The 27,379-nt window shown below is 39.9% G+C and overlaps 1 protein-coding gene and 1 long non-coding RNA gene across 3 annotated transcripts in view; one reads left to right on the plus strand and one right to left on the minus strand.

The window, feature by feature from the left end:
* The window catches only part of LOC145351001 (synaptotagmin-14-like), a 188,465-nt gene that overhangs the window by 100,909 nt on the left and 60,177 nt on the right, over nt 1-27,379 (minus strand). For both annotated transcript variants that reach the window (XM_080200576.1, XM_080200575.1), the window contains exon 4: nt 24,899-25,120. In XM_080200576.1, coding sequence (XP_080056702.1) covers nt 24,899-25,120 — 222 coding nt within the window. The remainder of the gene's footprint in view (nt 1-24,898; nt 25,121-27,379) is intronic.
* Nucleotides 8,563-18,113, plus strand: LOC145351002 (uncharacterized). The gene is made up of 3 exons (XR_013888291.1): nt 8,563-10,077; nt 14,087-14,187; nt 16,019-18,113. It is a non-coding gene; the product is annotated as an uncharacterized LOC145351002 (long non-coding RNA).

The following is a 27,379-nucleotide window of genomic DNA, read 5'->3' on the forward strand; positions in this document are numbered from 1 at the left end:
CTCCCAGGCTAATGTGACAAAAGTCACCTGAAGCTATCTGGAACAATCTGGTGGCAAAGAAATTCAAGCTCACTTTCATTGTTTTGTAAGACACTAATATGGTGGAAGTGGGCTATAAGCCTCTGGCATGCAGTACTCCAGCTGCCATAAGCCTCTGATGTGAATTGCAGCTTTTGAGGCAATGCCAAGCAAAGTCACCTAAATGAGGAACAACTAGATCTATAGAGCCCAGGGAGTGTCTATCAGCATGCTGGATTGGTACCTCAGAATGAAGATGACATGATATGCTAGGGCTGGTCACCTCCAACGTCATGATACTGTAATGTCACAAATGATTTTAAAGAGATGTCCTTTTATGTAGGAGCATGATGTTTTTCCAAAACATCATTATATTTAAATAGCAGCTTTAACATAACAAAATGTCCCAAGGCCCATCACTGGAGCAGGAGGAGGCCATCCAGCCCTTCAAACCTGCTCCACCATTCATTATGACCATGGCTGATTTATAAAGCAAAGTATGACAGAGAGCCATGTAAGAATATGAATCTTCCAATATGGGAAGCAGCGAACAACTCATCTTAATTTGATGTGCCTCAGGACTTTGAGGAGATCTCCATATGCATTCATATGCATTAGATGGGAAATTTAAACTTCTGATTGTTGTTTTACCTTGCCCAGACTGCTATGCAAGTCATTGTGATGGTGGGATCAGATTGCCACAGCCACACAATCTGAATTGTTTGCTCTATACTGATCCTGTCTTTTGGATTGGTAAGTTTGCTGATGGCACAAAGGTTGGAGGTGTTGTGGATAGTGTGGAGGAATGTCAGAAGTTGCAGTGAGACATTGACAGGATGCAAGACAGGGCGGAGAAGTGGCAGATGGAGTTCAACCCAGGTAAGTGTGTGGTGATTCATTTTGGCAGGTCAAATAGGATGACAGAATATAATATTAAGGGTAAGACTCTTGGCAGAAGGATCTTGGGGTCCGGGTTCATAGGACGCTCAAAGCAGCTTCACAGGTAGAGGCTGTGGTTAAGAAGGTGTATCGTGTACTGGCATTCGTCAATCGAGGAATTGAGTTTAAGAGTCGGGAGGTAATATTGCAGCTATATAGGACACTGGTTAGCCCACTTGGAGTACTGTGCTCAGTTCTGGTTGCCTCATTACAGAAAGGATGCGGAAGCCATAGAAAGGGTGCAAAGGAGATTTACAAGGATGTTGCCTGGATTGGGTGACATGCCTTTTGAGGATAGGTTGAGTGAGCTCAGTCTTTTCTCCTTGGAGAGACGAAGGATGAGGGGTGACCTGATAGAGGTGTATAAGATGTTGAGAGGTATTGATCGAGTGGATGCTCAGAGACTTTTTTCCAGGGCTGAAATGGTTGCCACAAGAGGACACAGGTTTAAGGTGCTGGAGAGTAGGTACAAAGCAGATGTCAGGCGTAAGTTTTTCACTCAGAGGGTGGTGGGTGCATGGAATCGGCTGCTGGTAGTGGTGGTGGAGGCGGATTCGATAGGGTCTTTTAAGAGACTTTTGGATAAGTACATGGAACTTAGTAAGATAGAAGATTATAAGTAAGCCTGGTAGGTAGGGACATGTTCGGCACAACTTGTGAGCCGAAGGGCCTGTTTTGTGCTGTAGTCTTTCACTGTTTCTATGTTTACATTGATTTCCTTAAAGTTTTTCCTAGCAGGTTAGAGCCTGCAGAGAAGGGGTCCATGAATCATATGGAGTGTGAAAGCAATACAGCACCACAGTAACTCCTGCCTATGCTCAACACCCTCTTCCCAAAAATGTTCACCGCCCTAGAAGATGTCCACCTCCCCCCCCGACTCCCAACATTGCTCAGTCCTCCCCTCACCCCACCCCTCCTGACAATCTTGCCCCCTTCCTGGACAGTGCTCAATCCTTTCTGACGGTGCTCACCCCTCCTCCTCTCACACCTTCTGGAATCCCTGGATCCTGTTCAACCAATGTCAGAAGAATCAGCATTGGTCCAGGGTATGCAAAGAGGTTGAAACAGCATTGTTCAGAGTGGGGTGGTGAGTTGGGAGGAAGTGAGCAGCAATGTTCAGAGGGAGTATTGATGGAGAGTGAGAGAAGATGTGTGGGAGGTGGTGAGCATTTTTGGGACTTGAGGGAGGGGGTTGATCATTGCTGAGGGCTGAAGCTATGCGAATTCAGAGGTTGACCGGTCCATTTAAAAGCAATACAAGTCAATGAACTAAAGGCGATCCTCAAAGTTGTACATTCAGTTCATGGCATGGCTTCACTGGAATTATGCTCGCCCCTTGCCTCACAGCCATTGGATTCAAACTGGAGCCTGAACCAAAAATGTAAAGGCTCCTACATAAAATGGTAACTGGATAGTTTAAATCTCAGTTAGCAATAAGTGCACCTGCTCCGCCACTGACCAGAAAATTTGGGCCATTAGATTAGAAGACCAAAAGGTTAAAAGGTATATGTCTTCTTTCATGGGATGTAGATGTTGCTGGCAAGGCCATAAATTATTGCCCATATCTAACTGGCCTTGAGGAGATGGTGAGCCACCTTTTTGAATTGCTGCTGCCAAAAAAGTAAAAGGGGTAATGTGGCAGATTGGATCCAAAGTTGGCTTAGTAACAGGAAACAGAGGATAATGGTTGATGGCTGCCCACATGAATGAAAAGTTGTTTGAAGTGATGTTCTGCAGGGCCCTGCAGTTTGTTTTACATATTAACAATTTGGACTTGAATGTGGGGTGGCACGATTGGGAAATTTGCACATGACACAAAAATTGGCCATGTAATGGATAGAGTAAAAGATAGCTGTAGGCCCTACAATAATATAAATGGGTTGATGGAGTGGGCAGGAATGTGGGCAGGAATGTTGATGGAGTGGGCAGATGGAGCTCAAATCTGATAAGTGTGAGGTAATGCAGTTAAGGAGATCAAACATGAAAAGGGAATACACAATAAATAGGAATATACTGAGAGGGCAGATGAAGTGAGAGATCTTGGCGTGCAAGTGCACAGGTCCCTAAAGGTAGCAGTACAGGTAGGTAAGGTTGTAAAGATGGCATGTGGAATGCTCACCTTCATTGGCAGAGGTATAGAATACAGAAGTAGGGATATAATGATGGAACTGAATAAAACACTGGGCAGCCATAACTGGAGTATTGTGTGCAGTTCTGGTCAACATATTACAGGAAAGACGTAATTGCTCTGGAAAGATTGCAGAGAAGATTTACTAAAATGTTGCCAGGGATTGGAGAATTATAGCTATGAGGAGCGCTTGGAGAGCTTGGGGCTGTTTTCCTTGGAACAAAGAGGACTGAGGGGTGACATGTTTGAAGTGTAAAATTGTGAGAGGTAGTGACAGAGTGGACAGGAGCAATCTGTTTCCCTTGGCAGAAAGTTCAAAAACCAGGGGTCATAGATTCAAGCTAAATGGCAGATGGATTTTCAGGGAATGAGGAGAATCTCTTTTTATTCAAAGGGTTGTGGATGTTTGGAATTCACTGTCTGTTGGTGGGGGATGCAGAGATCTTAAACTCTAAAAAGTACCTGGATCTGTACCTTAAGTGCTGTAAACTGCAGGGCTATGGGCTGTGAGTAGCAAGATTGGATTAAAAAGTGTCGGTGTTTTTGGATTGGCATGGAAAAGATGAGCTAAATGGACCCCTTCCGTGCTGTATCATTTCTATGGATCTACGGTTCTATATGGTATAGATTCTCCCATGGTGCTGTTAGGATTTTGACTCAGCAACAGTGAAGGAATGGTGATATAGTACTAAGTCAGGATGGTGTGTGGCTTGGAAAGGAACTTGCAGGTGCTGATGTTCCCACCCATCTGATGCCCTTGCTCTTTTAGGAGCTTGCAGGTTTGGAAAGTGCTGGCCAAGGAGACATGATGTGTTGCTGCAGTGCGTTTTGTAGATGATACACACTGCTGCCACTGCGCGTCAGTGGTGGAGGCAGTGAATTTTGAAGGTAGTTGATGAGGTGCCAATCAAGCAGGCTGCTTTGTTTTGGATAGCGTCAAGTGTTGTTTAAGCTACAAGTGAGAGTATTCCATCACCCTCCTGATTTGTGTCTCATACGTGGTGGAATAGCTTTAGGGAACCAAGAGATGAATTACTCGCCTCAGGATTCCTAGCCTCTGATCTGCTTTTGTGACCACAATGTTTATATAGCTATTCCAGTTCAGTTTCTGGTCAACGGTAGCCTACAGGATGTTGACAACTGGGGATTCAGCGAATGTAATGTAACTTATTGTCAACGGCAATACTGTTGGAGGTGGTCATTGCCTGGCACTTGTGTGGGGAGAATGTACCTCGCTACTTATGAGCCCATGCCTGAATGGTGTCCAGATCTTGCTACATATGGACACGGACTGCTTCCCGAGTACCTTAAAGAAGAGAGGGCTGGTGGTGAGGGTGAGAGTTGAAGGGAGGGTGTTCCAGAATTTTGGGCTCAAGCAACTGAAGACAAGGACACCAATCACACAGCAATTAAAACTAGATGTGCGGGAGGCCAGAATTGAACAGGCACAAGTATCTTGGAGAGTTGTGATGTTGGAAGAAATTACAGAGATAGGAAGAGGTGAGGCCAAGGGGGATTTGAAACAGTGATGATGAGAATCTTAAAATCAAGACATAGCTCCCGGCAGCCAATGTGGGTCATCAAACGTAGTGATGACAGGTGAAAGGAATTTGTTGCAAGCTAAGACATGACAGATTTGGCTGACCTCAAGTTTATAAACAATAGAACACAGGAGACCAGCCAGTGATGAGTTGGAATAGTAGAATCTAGAGGTAACAAAGGCATGAATGAGGGTTTTAGTAGAAGATGAGCTGAGGCAGGCCTACTGTCTAGCACTACTACATTGGTGGAAACAGATGGTCTTAATGGTGGCACGAGTATGAGGTCAAGGCTCATTTCAGGGTCAAACAAAAATTGTGAGTAGAGTGGTTTAATCTCAGACTGTTGCCTTGGAGTTGGAGTCAGTAGCTAGGGAAAGCAGTTTGGAATGAGGACCAAAAATAATGGCTTCAGTCTTCCCAGTATTCAATTGGAGGTAATTTCTGTTCATCCGGTACTGGATATCATGTAAACAGTCTAATAAATTTAACAACAGTAGACGAGTCAAGGGTGGTGGTGGTGAGATAGCATAGGGCATTGTCATTGTACATGTGAAAACTGATTCTATGCCTTCAGCCTATGTCAATGAGGGGTAGGCAGCATGTTGATGGGAAATAAGAGGGGAGCCAAGAATAAATCCTTGCTAAACAGTGTGCCTAATGCTGGAGCATCCTGATAGTATGCAGAGAATGTGATCTGTAGATGAGCTGATTTTAAAAATTCAACATGTACTCTTCTCCTGAATTATTTAGCATCCTCTACGATTCTCACAGTCATCTGGAGCAAAAATTGAATTTTCATGTTTTATGAGCTGCACTGACACTGACTACAGCCCATAGATCATGTCAAATATAAGGCACAGAACAGCACAATAACAACATAAACAAATCAAGAATCATTGTTTACAGTTGCCTTCTATATATATATTTAAATTATGTGAATGTACTTGGCCACAAATGGCTGTTTACTTCATTTGGAAATCCCTTAAATGCAACTAATTGAAATTATAATGAAATATTGTAAATTAAGTATTTAATTCTTTGCAATGTTAAATATTCACAGCTTACACTTTAAAATCTTGTATTGTAGCTAACTAACCATCTATCAACAATCTAAGACATTTCATATACTGTTACAAAAAGGTACATTTCATCTAAAGTGTTGATGTTATTCTAGATAACTGTATTTTTTTCAAAATTGAAGTTTTAAATTCCCTTTAATTCTCAAATAATGTAATTATTAAAACATGAAACAAAAATCAAAATACTTCAGATGCTTGCTATCAGAAATAAAATTAAGAATAAGTGCTGGAAACACCCAGGTAGCATCTGTAAAATAAAGGAAAAAAGTTACGGGAGAAATTTTCTGAAAAAACAAGTTTTATTTTCAGTGAGAAAATGAGTGTGATTCCCATTGTCCCCGGCGACTCGATTTGCTTTGCAATTTCCAGGCACTCTGAAATTTGTTTCTTTCTCCATGTGAAAAGCACCTCATCTGAGATGCTAAGTGTCTGATTCACCTGCCCTGAGCATCATCTGAGCACTTCACTGCATTTAAACAGCTCCACAGTAGTTGATCTGATTCAAGCCTGAAGGATGGCAACCAGGAAACCACGGGGCCTTCAGCAGTTTGCTGGATGTCGTGGAGGGGAAGAGGGCTACAATACACCCTCAGGCTGGCAGAAGGCCCTCCAGCAAGATGACAAATCCCGTCTGGGAGATGGTGGCAGCACCAGTCACTATCAGTAGCCTGACCAAGAGAACAGGTGTGCACTTAGGAAAAAGATGAATGACCTATTGTGATCAGTCAGGGTAAGTACTCCTTGTTTCTCTCTGCACTTCCCCCTTTCCGTAACCTTCCCAGAATGTCACCTGGAACCCACATGACACCGCCTCACAGATCCACAACACCCAATCTTCCACCAGCATCCTAAACACCCCCCAGTGATCCTCATCAAAACTCTCTCTGCTTAGATGTGATTCCCACACACATCAGATGTCATCGACCTCTGACACATCAGGCATCCAGCTCACATTATCCCCATTTGTATTCCCACAGAAGATCGTGAACAACAGCTGAGAGTGAGAGGACCAGGCGGTGGGATGCCCAAGGTGAGGATCTTGACTCTGTACAAGGAGAGGTCCATGGAACTCGCAGGGGAGGAACAGGATTGCGTCTGAGAGAGAAAACTGAAGAGCCACTGCACTTTCATTCAGATGACAGTCTCAAATGACTTATTTGTAATCCAAAACCTTGACCAAGATATGTACCAAAACCATGTTCCTTACCTTGCAGGAGCATCAACTGAAGAGCCTGGCTGTGTCACTATGCCTACCCTCAACACCATGCTGGAGGACGTCTCAGAGGAGGGCACAGATGAAGCATCGCAGCTATCACCCACAGAGGCTTACATCTCAGTGGGTGATCTTGGCAGGCAGATTGAGGGTTTTTTATTCATTTGTGAGATATGGGCATTGATGGTTAGCCAGCACTTAATGCCCATCCCTAGCTGCTTGAGGGCAGTTGAGAGTCAACCACATTGCTGTGGCTCTGGAGTCACATGTAAGCCAGTCCAGGCAAGAACAGCAGATTTCCTTTCCTAGTTATCCAGATGGGTTTTTCCAATGATGGTTTCATGGTCATCAGCAGATTCTTAATTGCAGATTTTGTTTTTATTGAATTTAAATTCCACTATCTACAGTGGCAGTATCCAAACCTTGGTCTCCAAACATTCACTGAGTTTCTGGATTAATAGTCTAGCAATAATACCACTAGGCCATTGCCTCACTATCTGATGAGCACTGCACAGTTTCTGCTGCACATCAGGCAAGGGTAGGAGCATCATAGGGATTGGACAATCAGAGATCTGCTGGATCCCAGGACACAGCTGTGTTCCAACCAGATGCCAAGCCTCCAGACATGTTCATCCCTCAGCTGCTGGAGATGCAAAGGTCTACGGTGGAAATCCTGAGGTGTGACTCCAGATCCATGACAGAAGAACTCCAAAGCATGACTCAGTCCCTGAGACCATGGCTAAGTGGTTTGATGCAATGGTTTAGAAAATGACAGGCCTCCAGAACTGGCAGTGCCAGATAACATTGAGGTGCCTGGAGCTCATTCCAGCTGCCCGAGCATCTCATGGAGCAACCCAGGGCCCTACGAGCACCCAGAAGGAGAAGGATCCACAAGAGCACATCCCTGGTCCTTCCACCCCAGAGGGCTTGGGAGTGACCAGCCCATCTGAATCCCCCCTTCCTGATACCAGTGCAACTCAGGGGTAGTTGGCAGAACATGGTGATGTGGCAGTGCTAGTGCCACCTGAGAATAGACCAGGGCCCTCCAGATCCTGACCTTCCAGGAGATGCCCACCAAGGGTAACTCAAGCAACAGGGCGTGGAAGGTAGCAGGCGACTTTCACCTCCAATGTGCAGCCTAGGAATACACCTAGCTATAGTAGTGAGGTAATAAATCAGGAGATAATAAGGGATTATAAAAAAAGCAGTACATTAATCATGGTTGACTTTAATCTTTACGTGGATTGGGAAAATCAAATTGGCAGAGGTAGCCATGAGGAAGAATTCATATTTGGGACAGTTTCCTAGAACAATAAGTCGTGGATCCAACCAAGGGACCAGGCTACTGTGTATCTGGTAATGTGTAATGAGGCAGATTTAATAAATAATTTCAGAGTAAAGGATCCCTTACAAAACAGTGACCATAACACGGTAAAATTTAGCATTCAGCTTGAGAGTGAGAAGCCTGGGTCAAAAACAACTGTACTCAACTTCAATAAGGATAATTATAATGGAACGAGGGTAGAGTTGTTGGAGCGGACTGTGAAAGGAGTTTAGCAGGAAAGACAGTTGATTAGCAATGGCAGACATTTAAGAAAATACTTCATAACTCAACACCCCCATGAGAAAAAAGAATTCTAGGAAGGGGACAAATCAACCATAGCTAACCAGTCAAGAATAGTATTAAACTGAAAGTAAGAATATATAATGTGGCAAAGATTAGTGGTAAGCCAGAGGAAAAGTTTTAAAAACCAACAAAGGATAACTAAAGAAATAATAAAGAAGGAGAAGATAACTCTAAGGGTAAGCTAGCAAGTAATATAAAATCAGACAGCAAGAGCTTATTTAAATATATAAAGAGAAAGAGAGAGGCCAAAATGAACCTAGGCCGCTGAGATTGGGTAAATAATAGAGAGAAATCAGGACATGGCAAAGGAGTTAAACAAATACTTAGCATCAGTTATCATGGTGGAAGATATAAGTAACATTCCAAAAATACTAACTAAATATGGGGCAGAAGCAGGGGAAGGAATAAATACAATATCTATCACTAGAGAAAAAGTACGAGAGAAACTAACAGGGCTAAGGGCCAATAAGTCCCCTGTACCTGTTGGATTGCACCCAGGATATTAAAGTAAGTAGCTACAGAGATAGTGGATTATTGATAATAATCTTTCAAGAATCTTTAAATTCTGGAGAAGTCACAGAGGATTGGAAAATTGCCAACATTACACCCTTATTGAAAAAGAGAGAAAAAACACAGGTAACTATAGGCCAGATAGCTTGAATTGCGTCATTGGGAAAACGATAGAGTTCATCATAGATAATATAATAGCACAGCATTTAGAAATACATAATATAATCAGAGTCAGCACAGTTTCATGAAGGGGAATCATGCCCAACAAATTTTATTTGAATTCTTTGAAAAGGTAGTGAGCAGGATAGATAAAGGGGAATCAACAATCGTAATATACTTGGATTTCCAAAAAGCATTCAATAAGGTACCACACAAAAGACAATACCCTAATAAGATAAGAATTCATTTGTTGGGTGTAGCATATTAGCATAGATAGGGGATTGGCTAATTGGATAGGTGTTAGATCCCTTACATATGTAAATAACCTGATAAATGAACACATGATATTCAATGACATGGATGAAGTTAATCCAGAGCACTACTTGAAGCTACACCAGAGTGAGAGCAAAGTGACGTAGGTTAGAACTGATGAAAGGAAAATTTAGGACAGATTTCAGCAAGAACCTCTGCATATAAAGAATGACCTTCCTAGTGGAACTAAAGACGAAATTCTAAAGAACTGCTGGAGAAAGAGTTAGAATGGGATGATGGTGGGGATTTTTTTTAAGTTAAGACAGATGAGCTAAGAATGACTAAATGATGTCCCTCATTGTCTTGGAAAATATATTTTTTTAAATGAAAGGTGTATTTTCTGTGGCTAGATAGAGGCACCAGATAGGTTGTTTTGAATGGCTTCGAAAGTGTACTCCAAATGTAAGCAGGAAATCTTGGGAAAGTCCAAAAGAAAATAACATTCCATGCCTACTTCATTCACCATTTCAATTATGCTTTCTACTTTGTAACAGATATCATGGAAGAGGGACAGAAAGATAATATCATGAAAATTAAGCATTCTCTACCAGGTAGGTGATCCGCTCACTCTACTACCCATCAAATGAAAATTAAAATGTATTCCATAATGTCAAATAGGAGTCAATCCTCATTAATTTCACTGATATTCATAAATATACACAAGGAATTAAAAATCATGGCAACGCATTATTTTCAGGTAATTAAAAGGAGAAAAATTGACTATGCAAGATAAATTCCTATTAAATGATTGCAAAGCAATTTTGAAATCCTTTTGAGTAACAGGCATGTATCATTAGTAGATGAAAAGCACCCAAATGTAGGCTGACTAAAAAAGCCCTGAACTAAGTAAAATGTTGACTAAAACAATAGCTGTTGCAGTATACGTCATTCACTTTCAATTGTAAATTTTAAGTATAGTGGTCTAAATAGTTTAGAGAAATTGCATTATTGCTAGTAAATCAGTAATGAGTGTTGCCAGAGCTTAACACAGCTATCAAACCATCAAGTTTTAGCCATCAGAATCTATTCTGTTGACAGAAATAATGGAGGAGCTTTGAGCCTCTGACTGTGATTGGTTGCTTAGCAACCTACAGATGCTGTTAGCATTTGTGGTTCCAAGTGGTTAATATTGGGCAAATGCCAACCATAGATGATATTGTTGTAGCAAATGTAACTGATGGGCTTCAAAGAACTTGCCTTTTCATAAGAACTGTAATTGACCATAGAAAGCAGTAAAAGATGTTCATCTTTTGACAACTCCTTAATTTTTTTTCCTTCTATTGGTGAATAATGGGAAAGATTTTTCATTACCTGACAACTGTTCCAGATCTTAGGAATATGGGTGGAATTTAATGCTCTTCCTTGTGGCAAGTTTGCTGGTAGGGGTATTTAATCAGGGGAACTGACTATTTTCCCACTTCACCCTGATTAATTCTGTGGCAGCCAGGTCTGTAGACAAGTGGGTGAAGTGGATAGTTGCTTGTGGGCTCCTAGGTAGGAAAGTCCCTCATTCAATGGCACTTAGTGCTTGATCAAGGGATATGTCATTGGCAGAGGGTGGTGCAGTGCAGTGCCATCCCCCCTGCCATTGCTGCCTAGTCCCCATGCCCCCAACCCCAACCCCTATAATCCTCCACCCATGATTCTGCCATCACTCATCAGCAATAATACTAGGTCTCAAATGGGTGCTGTACTGGCAGCAGCTACAAACACCACCCCAGTGGCAGTACTGTTCAATAGAACTGTTTTACTTTAATTGACTAGCAGATCTTGGCAGGAGGGGCATCCAGGTAATTAATATGTCTTTCCCTAGAAGAGGCGACATGGAACTCTAACTGACTCTCCAGCCTGCAGTCAAGACTTTCACTGCCTCTATTTAATGCTACTGATGAACTCTTTTGTCAGTTAGCTAATATAACAACACCAAAACATTTTTATCTTTTAACGTGGATATTCTCAAATGGTACTTTATTAACAAATGCAAGAAAATTATAACTGAATAGGTATGGAATGTGAATGAAGGTTTTGTTGAAAAACGTTTCTTAAAGGTTTTAAAGGTGAAGAAATAGGGCAGTGAAGCATTAAAGGAGGAAACTCTAAGAGTATATCTGACACAGCTGAAAGTTGCAGATTAGGATAACAGAAGAGGGGAACATGAAAGGAGGACCTAAAGGTGCGACAGGAAATATAAGGTTGAAAGAGGTGCACAGATAATGTGGACAAAGGAGAAATTTGAAGACAAAGATCATTTCAAATTTAATGAGTTTCAGCACTGGGAGCCAACATAGCTCAGTCAAGATGGGTGGTGGGGAAGCAATGCCGTTCAGAATACCGATGGCTGCATTTTGGATGAGTTAGAGTTTAATGAATTTGTATACGGGGGAGAGAAAGCAAGCAGAGTTTTAATAAAATAACTCTTGAGATGACATATAATAAAGTTCTCACTGGAACATCCATAGTCTTGACGGGTTAGTAATACATTAGACACTAGGTTGGCTTTAATATTGTTGTGTAATATATAGCCTCTTGCATACTTACATATCAATTAATTTTCATATTATAGTCTTTGTAAAAGAGTTTTTGCAAATGCAATAGAACTGTAGGGAAGTAGTTTTCAAGAAAGGTCAAAGATTTGCGCAACATGGGTGAAAATTTAGGTAATTATGGATTTGTTGTCCAAAACATCACAGCCTCCCTTTCTAATGTGTAAAAACATTTTCATAAATAATACTTGCTGCTCTACAATGATCTAAAAAAAACTTCCAACATTTTAGGTTTCTGGTTTAATTCAAAAATGTTTTTTCAAGATATTGCTATATTCACAAATTAGATCAGATACATATGTTTCAACCATCATTGTGATTCTATTATTATCGCAATATACAGGTTGTCAGGAAGTACTCCCTGAAGCTTTTACAGTTCCTATGGTTACAGAAACAGGCACATTCAAACATGAAAGGTGGAATCCCTACGTTTATACATTACATATCTAACAAAATGTTGGCAAGTTATCAGCTTTTTTAATATAATTTATAGAGGTGGGGGAATTGGATTAGGCCAGTAATTGGCCACAGGAATAGCAATATGCAATTAGCTAGCGCCTGTTCATACTGATGCAGGCAGCATCCAAATTTCATTCTGCCTGCTAAATTAAATGCTAGTGGCACAAAAGCTAATGCTAGCTGAGTAGCTACAAACCTCAGTAGAAAGCACAAGTTGTGTAAGCATGCACCACTTAAAGCCAGCCTGCACCTCTTAAATGTGCAGTTAATTTTGGCTGTTACTGGTTCAAAAAGAGTCTCTGAGCAGAAAGAGACTAGAAATGGCTGAATAGGAGAGAGTCAATGATCAGGGTAGCCAATAAGGTTTAACCCAGGTGTCACCTGATTCCATTTTTCAAAGCCATCTCAGCCTTTTGGTTAAGATGAAGCATCAGATCAAGCCCAAGATAGGCTGCAATGCCTCATCTTGTCAGCTTGAATATTGCTTGTCTCTTTAGTGGGGACCATAAACTTGGATTCAATTTGAATTTGTTTCTTTAGATAGAATAAAAGTTTTTTTTAAAAACAGGTCAGAAAGTGTACTTCCACACAGTCCACTGCAGCACTGGGGGCGTTGATGCAGCAGGAGAGGTCTTTTTCCCTTCAATGCCCTCCAAACAGACAAAATGAAAACAATGGGAGCAGATAGCTATTGCAGTCAGTGGCATTTGCCATTTCCTGTTCCAAGTTGCTATTTGCAAACAGAAGTTATTTGTGGTTTTAGGCTACCAATCTCTGGTCATGCAGTAATATGCAAAATTTTGATGGGATATGGGTAAGTACTTAAAAATTAAATACAAAATATGCTGAGGTTTACACTAGTGCATTCTGCACTGAAAAAACACAGCAAGATTTACTCCAGTTTTTACACGAATTTGACACTTTGAGAAAATCACCCAGAACATGGGAAAACTTTTTTAATGCAGTTAGTGGTATTATGATCTGCAAGGTACTGCCTGAAAGAATGGTGTAGGCAGATTAAGTCATAGCTTTCAAAAGGGCATTATATATGTACATGAATGGAAAGGTTTTGCAGGCCTTTGGGAATGGGACTTGTTAAATTCCTTTTGCAGACAGTAGGCACGGGCTTGACAGGCTGAATGCTGCAACCATTCTATTCTATTTTTATGGCACTTTGATTCGACAGTCTTTTTAATTTTTTGGGCTCCACTGGTTCCCAGGGTTACTTCATTTTTATTTGTTTTATTTTCCATCTAACTCACTAGTTGATATATATACTGAATGGGTACATTTGTTCATGCAATGAGTTATAATTAATGTAATATTATAATATTTGCAGTTCTCAGCATATTTTGTTGATGGTATTCCAGTATGTCTGTATTTTTAAAACGTAAGCAGTTAAACACTATTACTGTAGGGATTGATTTATATCCTTTTCCTGTAAGTTTGATGATGCCCTCTTTTGCTGAAGGTGAAGCAGCTCCAAGCATGAAAATTCTCAATATCATAGCAACAGCGCAAGTGACACTAGGAACCCATTTATCATTGTTTTCTCCAGAAAAGAAAAAAATGCTTTGCAAGTGTGAAGAATCTTACGTCGAATCTCAGATCAGAACAATCAAATGACATCACAACTGTAGTTATTGGATTCAGTGACAGGTAGACCTGCAACATTTAATTTAATAGTAAATATTAAGGTTTTATCATTAAGAGAAAGCAATAACTACAAGAGTAATATGTGAAATTTGCACAGTTCTGAACTGGTATGCCCACAGGAACACAGCACAGAACTGGCAACAGAAACATTCAGAAAGAGGTCACTAAAATAATTGGTATAAGAAATGGAAAATTGTCAAGCAATACAAGTACAAAAATGTCTGGCATATTTTGAGGCTGAAAAGAAGAAAGTAACAGAAATACAACATTGCAAAAGTTGGAAACCTGAAATAAAAAACAGAAAAAACATATAACAGCAGGTCAGGCAGCATTTGTGGAAAAAGGAAAGTCGGGTTCATGTTTCAGGTTCTTTGACTTCACAAACATTAACCCTACCTACCTCTCTCTCTCTCCCTCTCTGCAGGTGCTGCCTGACCTGCTGTGCAATTCCAATTTTTTTTTTAATTTCATGCTGTGTCTGACTTGGGAGTACATGATGTTAACATTGGTGCCTGAAATAGAAAGTATTTAATTCCCCAGCATTAACATCTTTCACCTTGACGAGCACAGAATTCACAAAATAATTTCTGGCTTTTCTTTTTAAATGAACATGTTTTCTTCTAGGTCAACAGTCAGTGAATACAATCTGAAATGCCTGTAAGAATTATCACTTATCACTGTGTGGTTTAACAGGGTTTGAATTGAATAGCTAAACTTGCACTCAGCTATTTTTAACTTGCCAAGTGTTTAATATATTTAAAATTCAAAGCATGTTTAAATTCTCCATCTAGAAGGGTAATGGAACTGTGACTCAGGCAGGCATGCATAATTCAAATCAACATCCTCAGGCTTATAACTTGACGCTAAGGTTGGCTTTGAATGAATTGAAATACGACTGTACCATGTAAACCCATTATACAAATTTGGTAAAGATACTTTTTTAACATGCAAATTAACAACAACTGACTGTTTGGGTGGGAATACTAATTATTTTGTACAGCGCCTCTGAATTACAATTGTTCTGCTTTGCACATGTACAATGCAAAAGCAACAGGGGCAAGCATGCTCCACTATTAGCATTTTGCAATAAAACATATTTTAAACAATTTAGACAGGATCTTTATTTACTATAAACTAACATTTCATATCTACTGGATATTTATTACAACAACATATAACCACTGTGCTACAGATTCCTCATTTATTCAGTGGGTAAACAGTACAACTAGAAGACCATGCCTGCCATTAGAAACCAACAAGCGAACATAAAGGCAATTCTCTGAACACAAGGGTGTCATGTAATATGACATTGGAGTGGGTTTGCCATCTCCAAGTAGCATAGCATTTAGTTTTTCACCATTATATTGAATGCCGAAAGCTCAACACTCCATTTGCACTACTTCTTGAATCCTTCTGATGCTGTTATTAAATTGGCTACTTACACTACCACTTGGGACAGAAACATTCAGAGCAATCATCTCAGGATTTGACACTGTGAGAGACATGTGTAAACTTCAATGTGCACCGTCAGCCATTATCGGTTGTCTAATTCAATCTCTGAGGAATGATTGGCTATATCATGTTACAGATCAAATCAGACATTTTTAGAATAGCCACAGATCTGGGTTTTGTAGGAATCTAATGCAATTGTAGGGTCACAAAATTAATTTGCATAGACTATTTCAAGCAGCACAAAGAGGCTTACTTCATTCCCAAGAATAGGTATGATGCAGACTGCTATCAGTGCGATGTTCATCTTTTGATATGGGTGCATGCACTTATGTCAGTTCACATGATTGAACATGTGGAAATGATGCTATTCTGATTTAAACAGCCAAACATGGTGTCAGGATACTAAAGTGGAAAGTGCAGACTCTAGCAAAGCCCGTGATGTCCACAATTGTGTGAAACAACAAGGTGAACTAGGCAGTAGCAACCTGATTACAGGTAAGTAACATTTTTGGAATCTTTTCTATTAAAAAATGCCTAAGAAGATAATCTGGATGATTTTAGAGATATCTTCATGCATTTGCTGCATCTGCACTGGGATGACTGAGGAGTAGCCCATGCAAAGGCTATAATGGGTATATGGGAAGCAGTGACAGTGCTTATGGTCTACAGCAGCCAGGAGATGTAGTAGTGGCTGCAGAGTGGGCAAACTCTGTGATATGCCCTCTGGCAAGTTTGAGCTGGACATACCCAAATTTCTTTAAAGTGATAGGAGGCTACAAATGTCTGAAAGCAGGAACTCATTGGGGTAAATTGGTTTGAGGGGAAACAGGTGGGTGAGAAGCAGAGATCCATGGTCATATCTTTAGCAGTTTGCTCATCATGCCAGAGAGCAGGATGTGGGTGTGTTGGGAATTGAGAGGGACTTTTGGATGGAAGCTGCTGTCATCCTCAAAGTTCTCAGCGATGTCAGATGGACGTGGGCAATGTTACAGTTTTTGTTGGAAGTTAGGATATGGAGTTTCAGCTCAACTCAGGATTGCAAAGTTCAGTCTGAAAGAATGACTGGGGAAAGGAATTGAGTCAGAAGCTGTGCAAATATTTTTTGGAAAATTATTTCTCTCCCCACTTGGTGTCACCTAGACAAAAACTGTTCCAAGGCTTGAAAATCCAGTTCTCTCTCCTCTGGTGTGGAGAATTCTTTTCCCTTAACATTCATTCACTGCATTACACTTTTATGTGCAGGCAGAATGTCTTTACAGCTTGGCAGGAGTGTCCTGTTAGTGAGAATACCACTCATGTTGCTCCCTCATAGTAGCAGTGAGAAATGGCTAGCTTCAACTATTGCTCAAACTTTTGAGATACCTTACCCAGTTGGCTGGGTAATTTTCAAGACCAAAGGTGGCGGCCTTCAGCCCATTTGTGATTTTGCATAATATACAGCTGGCAATGATCTGATCAGGGTCATGATTATCTCACAGGATAGCTCTGATGTGCTCTCTTTCAGTATCAAGCTTAAAATGGTGAGTAAATATTTCCTGAGGGCATTCTCCATGGCAACACCCTGACCAGTGTCTACTTGCCAACAAATCACCACCAATTAAACACCTTTTCACATGCAATATAAATTGTTTCCTTTGAAATTTGGTATTCTTGCAAATCTGTCCTGTTGAATGCAAAACGAAAAATTTTGACAGCATGCATCTTTTTATAGCAATGTGCATAATTAACTCCATAATTAACATTTTTCAGTCCTCTTTCAATTGCTCCAATATCAAGATATCAAGATTATGTTCTCACTGCCAATCTTTGAACAATGGATGCAGGGCCTGACAGGCACTTTGAATCTGGACTTAAATTGGGAAAATATGGACTTCCAGGACAAGGAGTCACACTAGACAATATAAGTTGGAGACTTGCTGGGAAGGCCTTAGTTAGTTGTTGAAAGACTGAAAGAGGCAGCTAGTTCAAGGATTTTTTTTAAGGGAGGCTAAAACATATTAATTATGGTGCTGGAGCCTGTGCATGGCTGTGCTGAAAGAGCAATCTTTCCTTGACACCCAGAAGCTCCAACCACCAACCTTTAAATATTGTTCAAGGAGCCTAGCAGGTTGCCACTGCATTAAACATTCAATTGAAGAAAATGCAGGAAACAAAAAGAACGTTACATTTCTCTCATTTGCACCATATTAACAAGTTGTGATGAAACTGTGCCTTTAAGAAATGTATTTTAATCATGTTTCTCTGCAGGAACTTTCGAGCAGTCCCTGGCCAATTTTCCTGCAGCTGTTGTCCTCTGTTACTGAAGCAGCATAATTGATACCATGTTTGTCTTAATTTGAACTAATGCAGTGTTCTGTTGTTCTAGTAGAGCTTGATTGGGATGATTGAAATGTCAGATCATATGACTGGAAGCAGCTAGGCTTTCACAGACTTCCAACTTAGTTTTTTTTCAGATACTGTCTGGAGTTGAGAGAGAGAGAGAGAGAGAGAGAGAGCATGAGCAGTGTCTCTTTTTTCCCCCCTCTCTGGAGTTGGAGATTCTGCTGCTGAGAGTGGTGTACTTTCCTGTCTCTGAAGTATGAAGACTGGAAGCTGCTGGAGACTAAGTTTCTTTCTCTGTTTTGCTGCCTTGAGGATACATCCTTCTTTGAAAACTGGTTTTGGATTTCTGTCCAGAAGTGTTAAAAAGCTGGAAATCTAGCATCACATGAGCATATTGTTTAGTGCCAACTCATTCTGTCTATGGGGTATAATTTTAAATTGGAACAGAGGTAGCTAGCTGTTAAGAATTATACTGTGTCATGTTTAAGTCTTGTAATTGGCAAAAATTATGTTCATTCTTTTTGTTATATTTTAAATGTGTTCTTAAATAAACTTTGTTTAGCAAAAGCTTCCTAGTGGATGACTTGAATCATACCTGGAGTGAAACACATTGTGCTTACCAATGCCAAAATCAAATGTAAAACTTAGGGTCTAGCTAACTTCGCAAAATACCTTGGAGTTTCTAGCCTAGGCTTTAATAGTGTGGCAACTGACACAGAAACAGGAGTACCTAAATCTGTCCCCCAAAACTTCATACCCATCAACCAATTTCCACCTCTGCTGTTCAGATCTGCTAAAGGTCTATATTCGGTATTTGAATTTCTACCTTACATTGACATACTGATTAAAATCATATCAATCTGCATAACATAATAATCCAAAAGCTGATTATTTTTAGCAGAACAATTTGGGCTAAACGGAGTTGAGGAGGAACTTCTTCACTCAAAGGGTGGTGAATCTCTGGAATTCTCTGCCCGTTGAAGTGGTGGAGGCTGCCTCGCTAAATATACTTAAGACGCGGGTTGATAGGTTTTTGATAGGCAAGGGGATTAAGGGTTATGGGGAGAGGGCGGGAATGTGGAACTGAGACACGACAGATCAGCCATGATCTTATTGAATGGCGGGGCAGGTCGAAGAGCTAGATGGCCTACTCCTGCTCCTATTTCTTATGTTCTTATGTTCTAAAACCAGATATATTGGACATACTTAAAATATAGGAGGTATAGTTTATTACTAATACTGTAACTTCTGATCTCCCAGCATCTGATTTGGGGGAATACTCCAAGAATGTGCTGGGGAACCTCTCTCAGAAGTTCCCAGGTAAACATTTACATGGCAATTGCCCAGAAGTGCTAACTTCCTCTAGGCAAATATGCTGCACTCGGAACCATCTAAAAAAGTGATTTAAATTGCAAACTTTGAATGGTTCTGCCAGGGTTCCACTATTAGTTATTCAGAAAATATTGAAAGAAATAAAGCCTCTTCTAACATCAGCATAATAATTTTAAAGACCCAGATTGATCCCCGCACAGACATCCTCCATATCCCTGACCCACGAAGGGACTCCCCACACTTACGATTGACTACCGTCTTGTGATATTCCCCATACCCCAACTCCTTCACCTGCACAGGATTCCCCCGCATCCCCAACTTATGGGCTGGACCCTCATCCCCAAACCAAACCTCATACGACCTGGCCCAATCTCCTGACCCAACTGGAAACCCAGACCTGACTCCACAATATTCAACCCCATCCAACCACCAATGTCCAACCTGACTGCCAACATTCTTCCCGATGTCCGACCAAACCCCACCTCCCCCCCACAACCACCAATCCTTCTACCCCTTCCCCCGGCCCACCCCCAAATCCTATCTAGTTACCTCTCCCTGGCTTGTCAGTTTCAATGGAATCCTTAAACTAACTTATTTTGCAATGGCTAAAGCAGTTAAAAAAGGTATGTCCTCCTTCACTCTGACTCTATTAGACTCATGGCTGGACTGTGGAAACAGCTGTGCTGCCTAGATCTCACCTGGCTTGAATCAGGAAGGTCATGCAAGACAGGAAGAAACTTAGCACAACAGATAATCTAACACTGATTGCTACTCCAAGGAAGTTACAGCCCACAATATTGCATTACAGGCATCCTTTTGTTAGAATGAGAGATAACATTTCACAGGAATAAATAAACCTCTATTATGTGGCCTTAACAGTTTAATATTCTATTGATATATGTGTAGCCTTTTAGATGACTATAGAAACATGTTGTACAATGCAGTCCTTGAAGTTACAAACAAACTAATTAGATCTTATATTTTCACAATGGTCAATCATCATTTGTAAAGTTAATGATAATATCATATTTTATAACACAAATATGAATAAATCACAAACTTTTCAGCAAACTGTCTAGAATATTAAGCAAGCTGATTTTCACACTGAAGCAGCGCATTTGAAAGATGTTCAAGTAAAAAAGGGACACACTTTGTACATGTAAACCAAAAAGCTTCTTATTTTGTAAACTATTTAGTATTTATGGTCATAGGTGAATGCCCATATAGGCTACATATCTATTTCCATATAGGTTTATAAAAAGAACTTTAAACACTGTAAGCAACTTTTAATGAAGAGATTGTGCAGAATCACTTGTACCTTAACCAACATAGTGCCATGTAATGCATTCTTGCATTACATGTTTCTAACTTACAGTTTCTAACTCTTTTAAAATTTTGTTTTTTTTTTAACTTCATGCTCATCTGAACTACCCCTCCAGGTGCAGATGATTTTGATTGCAAACTACAAGAAACTTGTACATACGTGGCCACCTAGTGGATAAAATATCATCTGCATATACTGTCAAATCTTATGTCATGTTTCTTTCCATATCATAAATTACATATGGATCAGGAAAACTACTCAACTCAAACTGAATTATTCACACAGGAAGAAATCATACAATATCCCACTCTCATCTGTTTTTTAAACAATTCAAATTGGATCAAATAACACCTGTTTTCCATTTGCTACTGGTTAACTAAAAAGGGGGACTCCAAAAAGGAGGGCAGGAATTGTGCACACACTTGGTCAAAATTATATTCTATACCATATTTGATGTCTTTCATCTTAAGGTTAAAAAAAGCAGACAATAGAAACTTTGCACATGTAAATAAGGGAGCAAATATTTCCTTCTAAGACATTGCTGGTTGCCTCAGGAAAACCAATCCAAAGCATCAGCTAAATGTGAAAAAGTGAATAATCGCCACGGTCAGCACTCTCATCACCATTGCTGGATTTCTCCCCTCCAGGCAGAGGGCATCAGTGATTGCACTCATGTGGCCATCAAAGCACCCAGTAAATGCCCATTCAGATTTAAGCGCTTCGTCCATGTGTGCACTCATTTTCTTGCCAGTTGCCATGACTGCTTCATCCTCAACCAGTCCAGGCTGCCTCAACCCCCGAAGTATGTGGATGGACATTAGGGGAAGAGGATATCCCTTGAAGACAAAGCTATTCACCCATCTACAGGGCCACCATCAGAGGCACAGGGTGATACAATGAATGCCACCACTTCAGCAGGACGACCACTAAGGAAAGCATTGGACCTCTGAAGAAGGAATTCCAGTTCCTGGACCAGTCAGTTGGCACCCTTCAATAGCCTCTTGCAAGGGTATCAGTCATTGTGGAGGTCTGTTGTGCTCTCCATAATGTGGTCGCACAGAGAGGTGTGGGCCTCGACACATGAGACCCTGGAAGGGGGCAGCTCTTCCAAACAGGAGCAGAAACAGGAGATGAGAGAGGAGGAGGAGGAAGACAAGATACATGGAGATGGTGCTGAACAGAAATGTGCCTCTACTGCACCATGAGGTAGACTCCTTTTATCATCCTCCAGAAAAGAACTTCTCTTCTCTCCCTCACAACTTCCTACGTTAGATCTAGAATGGCAGCAACAAAGTAAGGGCTTCATTTTTGGGTAAGCTTAGTGTTGCTCCTGCACTCCTTATTGTACCAATATTCATTCACCTGGCTTGATGATAATGGTAGAATGAAGAATATCATGGACCATGAAATTGCAGATTGTAATTGAATATAATTCTACTGCTGTCAATGTCCCACAGCACCTCATGGATGCCCAGTTTTGAGTTGCTAAATCTGTTGTGAATCTATCATAGTTAGCATGGTCATACTGCAATAGAAAATGATAGATGGTATTCTCAGTGTGAAAATGGGATTTTATTTCCACAAATCTGAAGTGGTCATCCCTGCCAATACTATCATAGACATGTATCTGTTACAGGTACAATGGTGAGGACGGCTCCGCACCAACCGCCACAGGCCCAGTCTGGTAGATGTATTCTTTGTGTTAATAAATCATTCTGGGTGATGGGTATTAAAGTCTTCCACCCATGTAAGTTCTGTGCCCATGTTACCCTCTGCTTGCTGCTTGCAAAAATGTTCAATATGGGGAAATCGCAAACATCAGTTGCAGAGGTATATTAGGTGTTAATCGGCAGAAGGTTTTATTGCCCATGTTTGACCTGTTGCCATAAACATTGCGGAATCTCCATTCCTTTATCCCCTTTACTTCCCTCTTCTGCCCAATTAATATCAGGGTGGTTGAAATCCCCTGTGATTATTATTCTATGTTATTTCCCTCAATTCCCAAACTTGTCTACATATTACTTCAGCCACCTCCCTTCAACTATTAGATGCATTTACAAGATGCACTACAGCAATTTAGCTCAATTATTCTAAGCAAGACAGATTTGAGGTGGAGCCAAATCAGTATTTTCAATTGGAAATACTGATTACAAACTCACCTCAATTCAGTTCCTGGTTGCTACAGATGTTGATTCTTAAATAAATAAACTTTTGATTATGATTATTATCCAAATAGGTCTTAGCAAGGTTTTTGACAAAGTCCCACATGGCACACTGTTCATAAAAGTAAATGTCAAGGGTATCCAAAGCAAAATGGCAAGTTGGCTTCAAAACTGGCTCAACAGCAGAAAGCAAAGAAGATGATCAAAAGGCGTTTTAGTGACTGGATGGCGGTTCCCAGTGGAGTTCCACAGGGCTTAGCACTGAGTCCTTTACTTTTTGTGGTACATATCATTAATTTAGATACAAATTTAGGAGGCATGATTAAAAAGTTTGCAGGTATTGGTTGTGTAGTTGGTTGTTGGAAAGAAAGCTAAAGGCTGCAGAAAGACGTCAATGAATTGGTCAGGTAGGCAGAAAAGTAGCAAATGGATTTCAGTCAGGAGAAACTGCAAAATGTTGGCCTAGGCAGTGATGCCAATGAATTAATATAGAAATTAGTTAAATGGCCTCCTATGGTGCTGTAATTTCTTTTGATTTGATACAAGTAATGTTTACTATTTCACTGAACACAGAACTCAAAATATTTAAAAAAATCAAAAGCACATTCTATATTTTGGGTTTAATCTTTCCTTAATCTACTATTAATCCCTCATAATGAAATTGAAGATGGGAATCAAAAAGCAGAAATTCCAAAACTTAACTGGATATATATTTGAAAAGAAAAGACAGGCCCTGAGGAAATGTGGGGAAGAGGGGCTAATTGGACCATGCTTTCAAACAGCCAGCATTTTCACAAGAGGCCAAATGGCCTCTTTCAGTGCTACACGATATTACAATCTGATTAATTTAAACCCAACTAGTCTGGTGCAAACAAGACAGCTGAACAGTTAAAATCATCTGGTACACTTGCTCTCCAATGCCCTACTCTCCGCAAAAATAGGTGGGATGCTTCTTTAAGTCTGCAGATCAAAATCAGGTGACAAAATTGAACTCAACAGTTATTTTACCCAACAGCCCAAGCAGTGAAGCATTTGTGGCTTTCCTATCAGATTAGACTGGTAGAAAGAGGAGCCAGAGCCAAGAGGGGTCAAAGATGCACATTTAACTAACATTTTTCTACAGTCCTCGTATAGTTAGGAGGCGCAAGGATGATCATCTGGGCCACAACAGAAATTTAGGTCTCTGCTGATCATTAGACCCACCTCCCATGCAGACCTCACCCCACTTCCCCCAAACCTCCATCCCTACAACTCTCCTGATCACCTGGAACTATTCCTTTAATTCCTAGTAGTGGTCTCAACTAACCAAATAGAGCAATTCTGACTGCTGGTCAAAAGCCACTTCCCACAGGTTTCAGCCTGGCAACTACACATCATACAAATGAGGACCGTGAAGCTAAAATAACCTGTGCCTCACTACTAATAACAACTGTCTTGAGCCGTGCCTGTCTGATTCCCACTATCAAGTTCCTATTAAGGTTAAAGTTGCTGAACAAAGGTGCAGGATTAATCACTAAAATCTGAAAAGTCACAAATTAGTTCTCTAAATTTAAATTAGCGCTGATTAAATCAAAGTAACTTTATAATCGCATTTCTGATTCAGACAGAATAAGTTTTATTAAATACATTTCATGTCTAATAATTTACCGCAAAGCATTCCTCAAAAAAGAAATACCAAACATTTTAAGCGCTATATGAGAAGTAACCAGTTTAAAAAGTAATAGAAATATAAAATAAGCATTATTTTTAAATGTTATTAACAAAATATGTATAGGATATCATTGTATATATAACATTTTATGTATGTAAAAGTGCATTATATATACATATTTTTTAATAAACAGTAGCTAATATTAATTAATATCACATACTGATACACAGGTCAATTTTGCTTTCATTCTTCATAGAGATGGAAAAGTGATTTGTAGTGAAATAATATACATTTGACACACATAGAGTTGTATAATAAGAAACTTAGTCTTCATTTGCTTTAAGTAACTGCAGGTGTTCTACACTTGGCTGCTCATGAGTAGAAAATTGCACCTTAAACAGGTAATATCTCAATATCCATAGCATTTTCAGTTTTAGCTAGAGCTGTGTGAAATCATGTGATTCATCTTACCTTCATCTGCAGATGCCTCACTGCTGTATCCATCATATTCTGCTGACAGAGGACTATATTTGAGTCTGGATTCCCACATATACCCTCTCTGATGGTGTCTGCTGTCTGATGCTGCACCAGAGGCGATCTGTGTTTTGGACAATGCCTCGTGGTATTTGCCAAGCACCTCATCTTCACTGTCTGATGAGGAACCATGGTGGTCTCCATCACCATAACTGTTATCTGGTCAACACAACAATGACAGTAAGCATCAGACACCAACCCCAGACACATCAGAATGATGAAGAAGAACAAGTCATCTCCCTATTATGATATTTGTTATTTAATGTCCCAAGGTGTTATCCCATTTGGTTTTTTAATGCATCTTTTTAACAGATTTGATTAGCTCATATGAGAAATACTTCAGACACTAATAACAATAATCATATTTGTGGCTTTGATTAGGAATAAATTGGAAGTGAATTTCCATGGGATTCCCTTGCTCATTTGTTATAACTTCAATAGATGAGCTGCAGAACCCTGAAAAAATGGCTGCAAGTACAGCAAATTTCACCCATTCCTCAGTGATATCATCTAAAGACATGGCTTGAGGTGCCATACTCTCAACCATTTTGCTGGTCAGCTCCACTATTTCTATACTGTCATGTGCTATTGTGATATTCTATTCTGAATGAGTTCCAACTTTCACCAGTTAAAGTTTGGGAAGACTGAAGCATCATCTTCAGCTATCAAGCCACAAACTCTGTATCCTTGCCATTAATTCCACCTTCTTCTCAGTCATGGTCTCAAGTTGAAATCGACTGTTCTCATCTTCAGTGTTCTATTAGGCCCAAGTTGAGGTTTTGATTCCACCTTTTCTACATAGCTATGACTACCTACTTCCATTTTCATAACATTGCTTGCCTTCATCCCTGCTCAGACAAAGTGTTGGCAAAGCCTCAGTCTATGCATTTGTCACCTTGAGATTCAACTCTTCCAATGATCTCCTTGTCAATCTCACATCCTACATTCCATAAGATTCAGCTCATTCAAAACATTTCCACCTACTTTCTAATCTTACTCACCATCATCTCTTTGTCACTAACATACGTTAACTTCTGTTCCCCAGTGCCTCAAATTTAAAATTCTCATCTTTGTATTCCCTTATGAACATTCTGGTAAAGATTATCAATCTGAAATGGCAACTGTTTCAATCTCTCCATGGATGTTATCTAATGTGCTGAGTGGTTCCAGCATTTCCTGTTTTTATTTCATTAAACAACTTTCCAAACTCTCCTCTCAAATGTGCAGACCAGAAAAGTGTGCACTTTTATGTTGTTTTCTTCATTGTTCTTGACTCAAAATTGTTATTAAACATTTATGCACTTAATGCACTGATGAATGCTGAACAGCACTGTCAAAACTGCAGTCATTGGATTAATGGTAAGGAACCTTGACCATTGTTGATGGCCATCAGGAAATTGCAGGTGCATTGTCCGCATGGATAAAAATTTACAAGCAGAGATTTTATATGATAATATGTGCAGACAGTGGATACGATTCTGTCCCCAGCACATTATCAAAAATTTAGATTGAGAATTAACCTCAAACTGTTGTATAGTTAACTAATTAAAGACAACTAGCAACCCATAAATAACATTATTTTAATTTCGATGTCAGATGATGCAAATTAAAAATGTTACAATTAAGAAAGTTTCCTTTCAATAATGGCGAATTGCTATTCAATGATCTGTACAACTGAATTGTATCGACATTAACAGAACTCCCTGGTCATCTCTAAATAGTGCCATAGTAAAAGTCGAACAAGTATTTTCTGAATAATGACAAGGACAGTCAGTGACTAACATATTTTAGTATGATGAACATAGAAAGCAAAATAATTAAAATTCACCTGTTCCAATGCTTTAAACAAGAAGGTTGTGAGTTCAAATTCCTCCAGGAATTTGAGCATGTCATTTAGGTAGACACTTCAAGAACTACACAAGACGTGTTATATCATTGATAGTGATTTTCTTTGAACTATGTGTTCAAAAAAAAGGTCATACCTACTTGTTTAGGATCAAACAGCACCATTTGGAGAAGAGTAAATTACCCTGGGTGACAATAACCACTCAATTTAGACCATCAAAATAAGTTAACTGACTGTTGTTTGTGGATGATATGGTGCACAACTTATTGTTGCATTTGCCTGCATAACAATTGACAACGCTTCAATACCAATTTATTGATTACAAAGTGTTGTCGGATGCTTTTTTGGATATGGAAGATGCTATATAAGTGCAAGTTCTTAAATTTAAGGAAAATCTGTTAAAAGTATAGATCACCTTATAAACAGGTTTCCTGAAGAGGATGAAACTCCTGATTTTGCTATAAAGCAGATGCAGGTGTGAAATTGTGAAATACGCTTGCAGCAAAATTAGCAAAGACAGGAATTTCACTGAATATGATAACAAAATTAAAAATCCTCAAGTGAAACTAGAC

This window comes from Carcharhinus amblyrhynchos, chromosome 12 (assembly GCF_965287045.1).
Source record: "Carcharhinus amblyrhynchos chromosome 12, sCarAmb.v2.hapA, whole genome shotgun sequence".
NCBI lineage: Eukaryota > Metazoa > Chordata > Chondrichthyes > Carcharhiniformes > Carcharhinidae > Carcharhinus > Carcharhinus amblyrhynchos.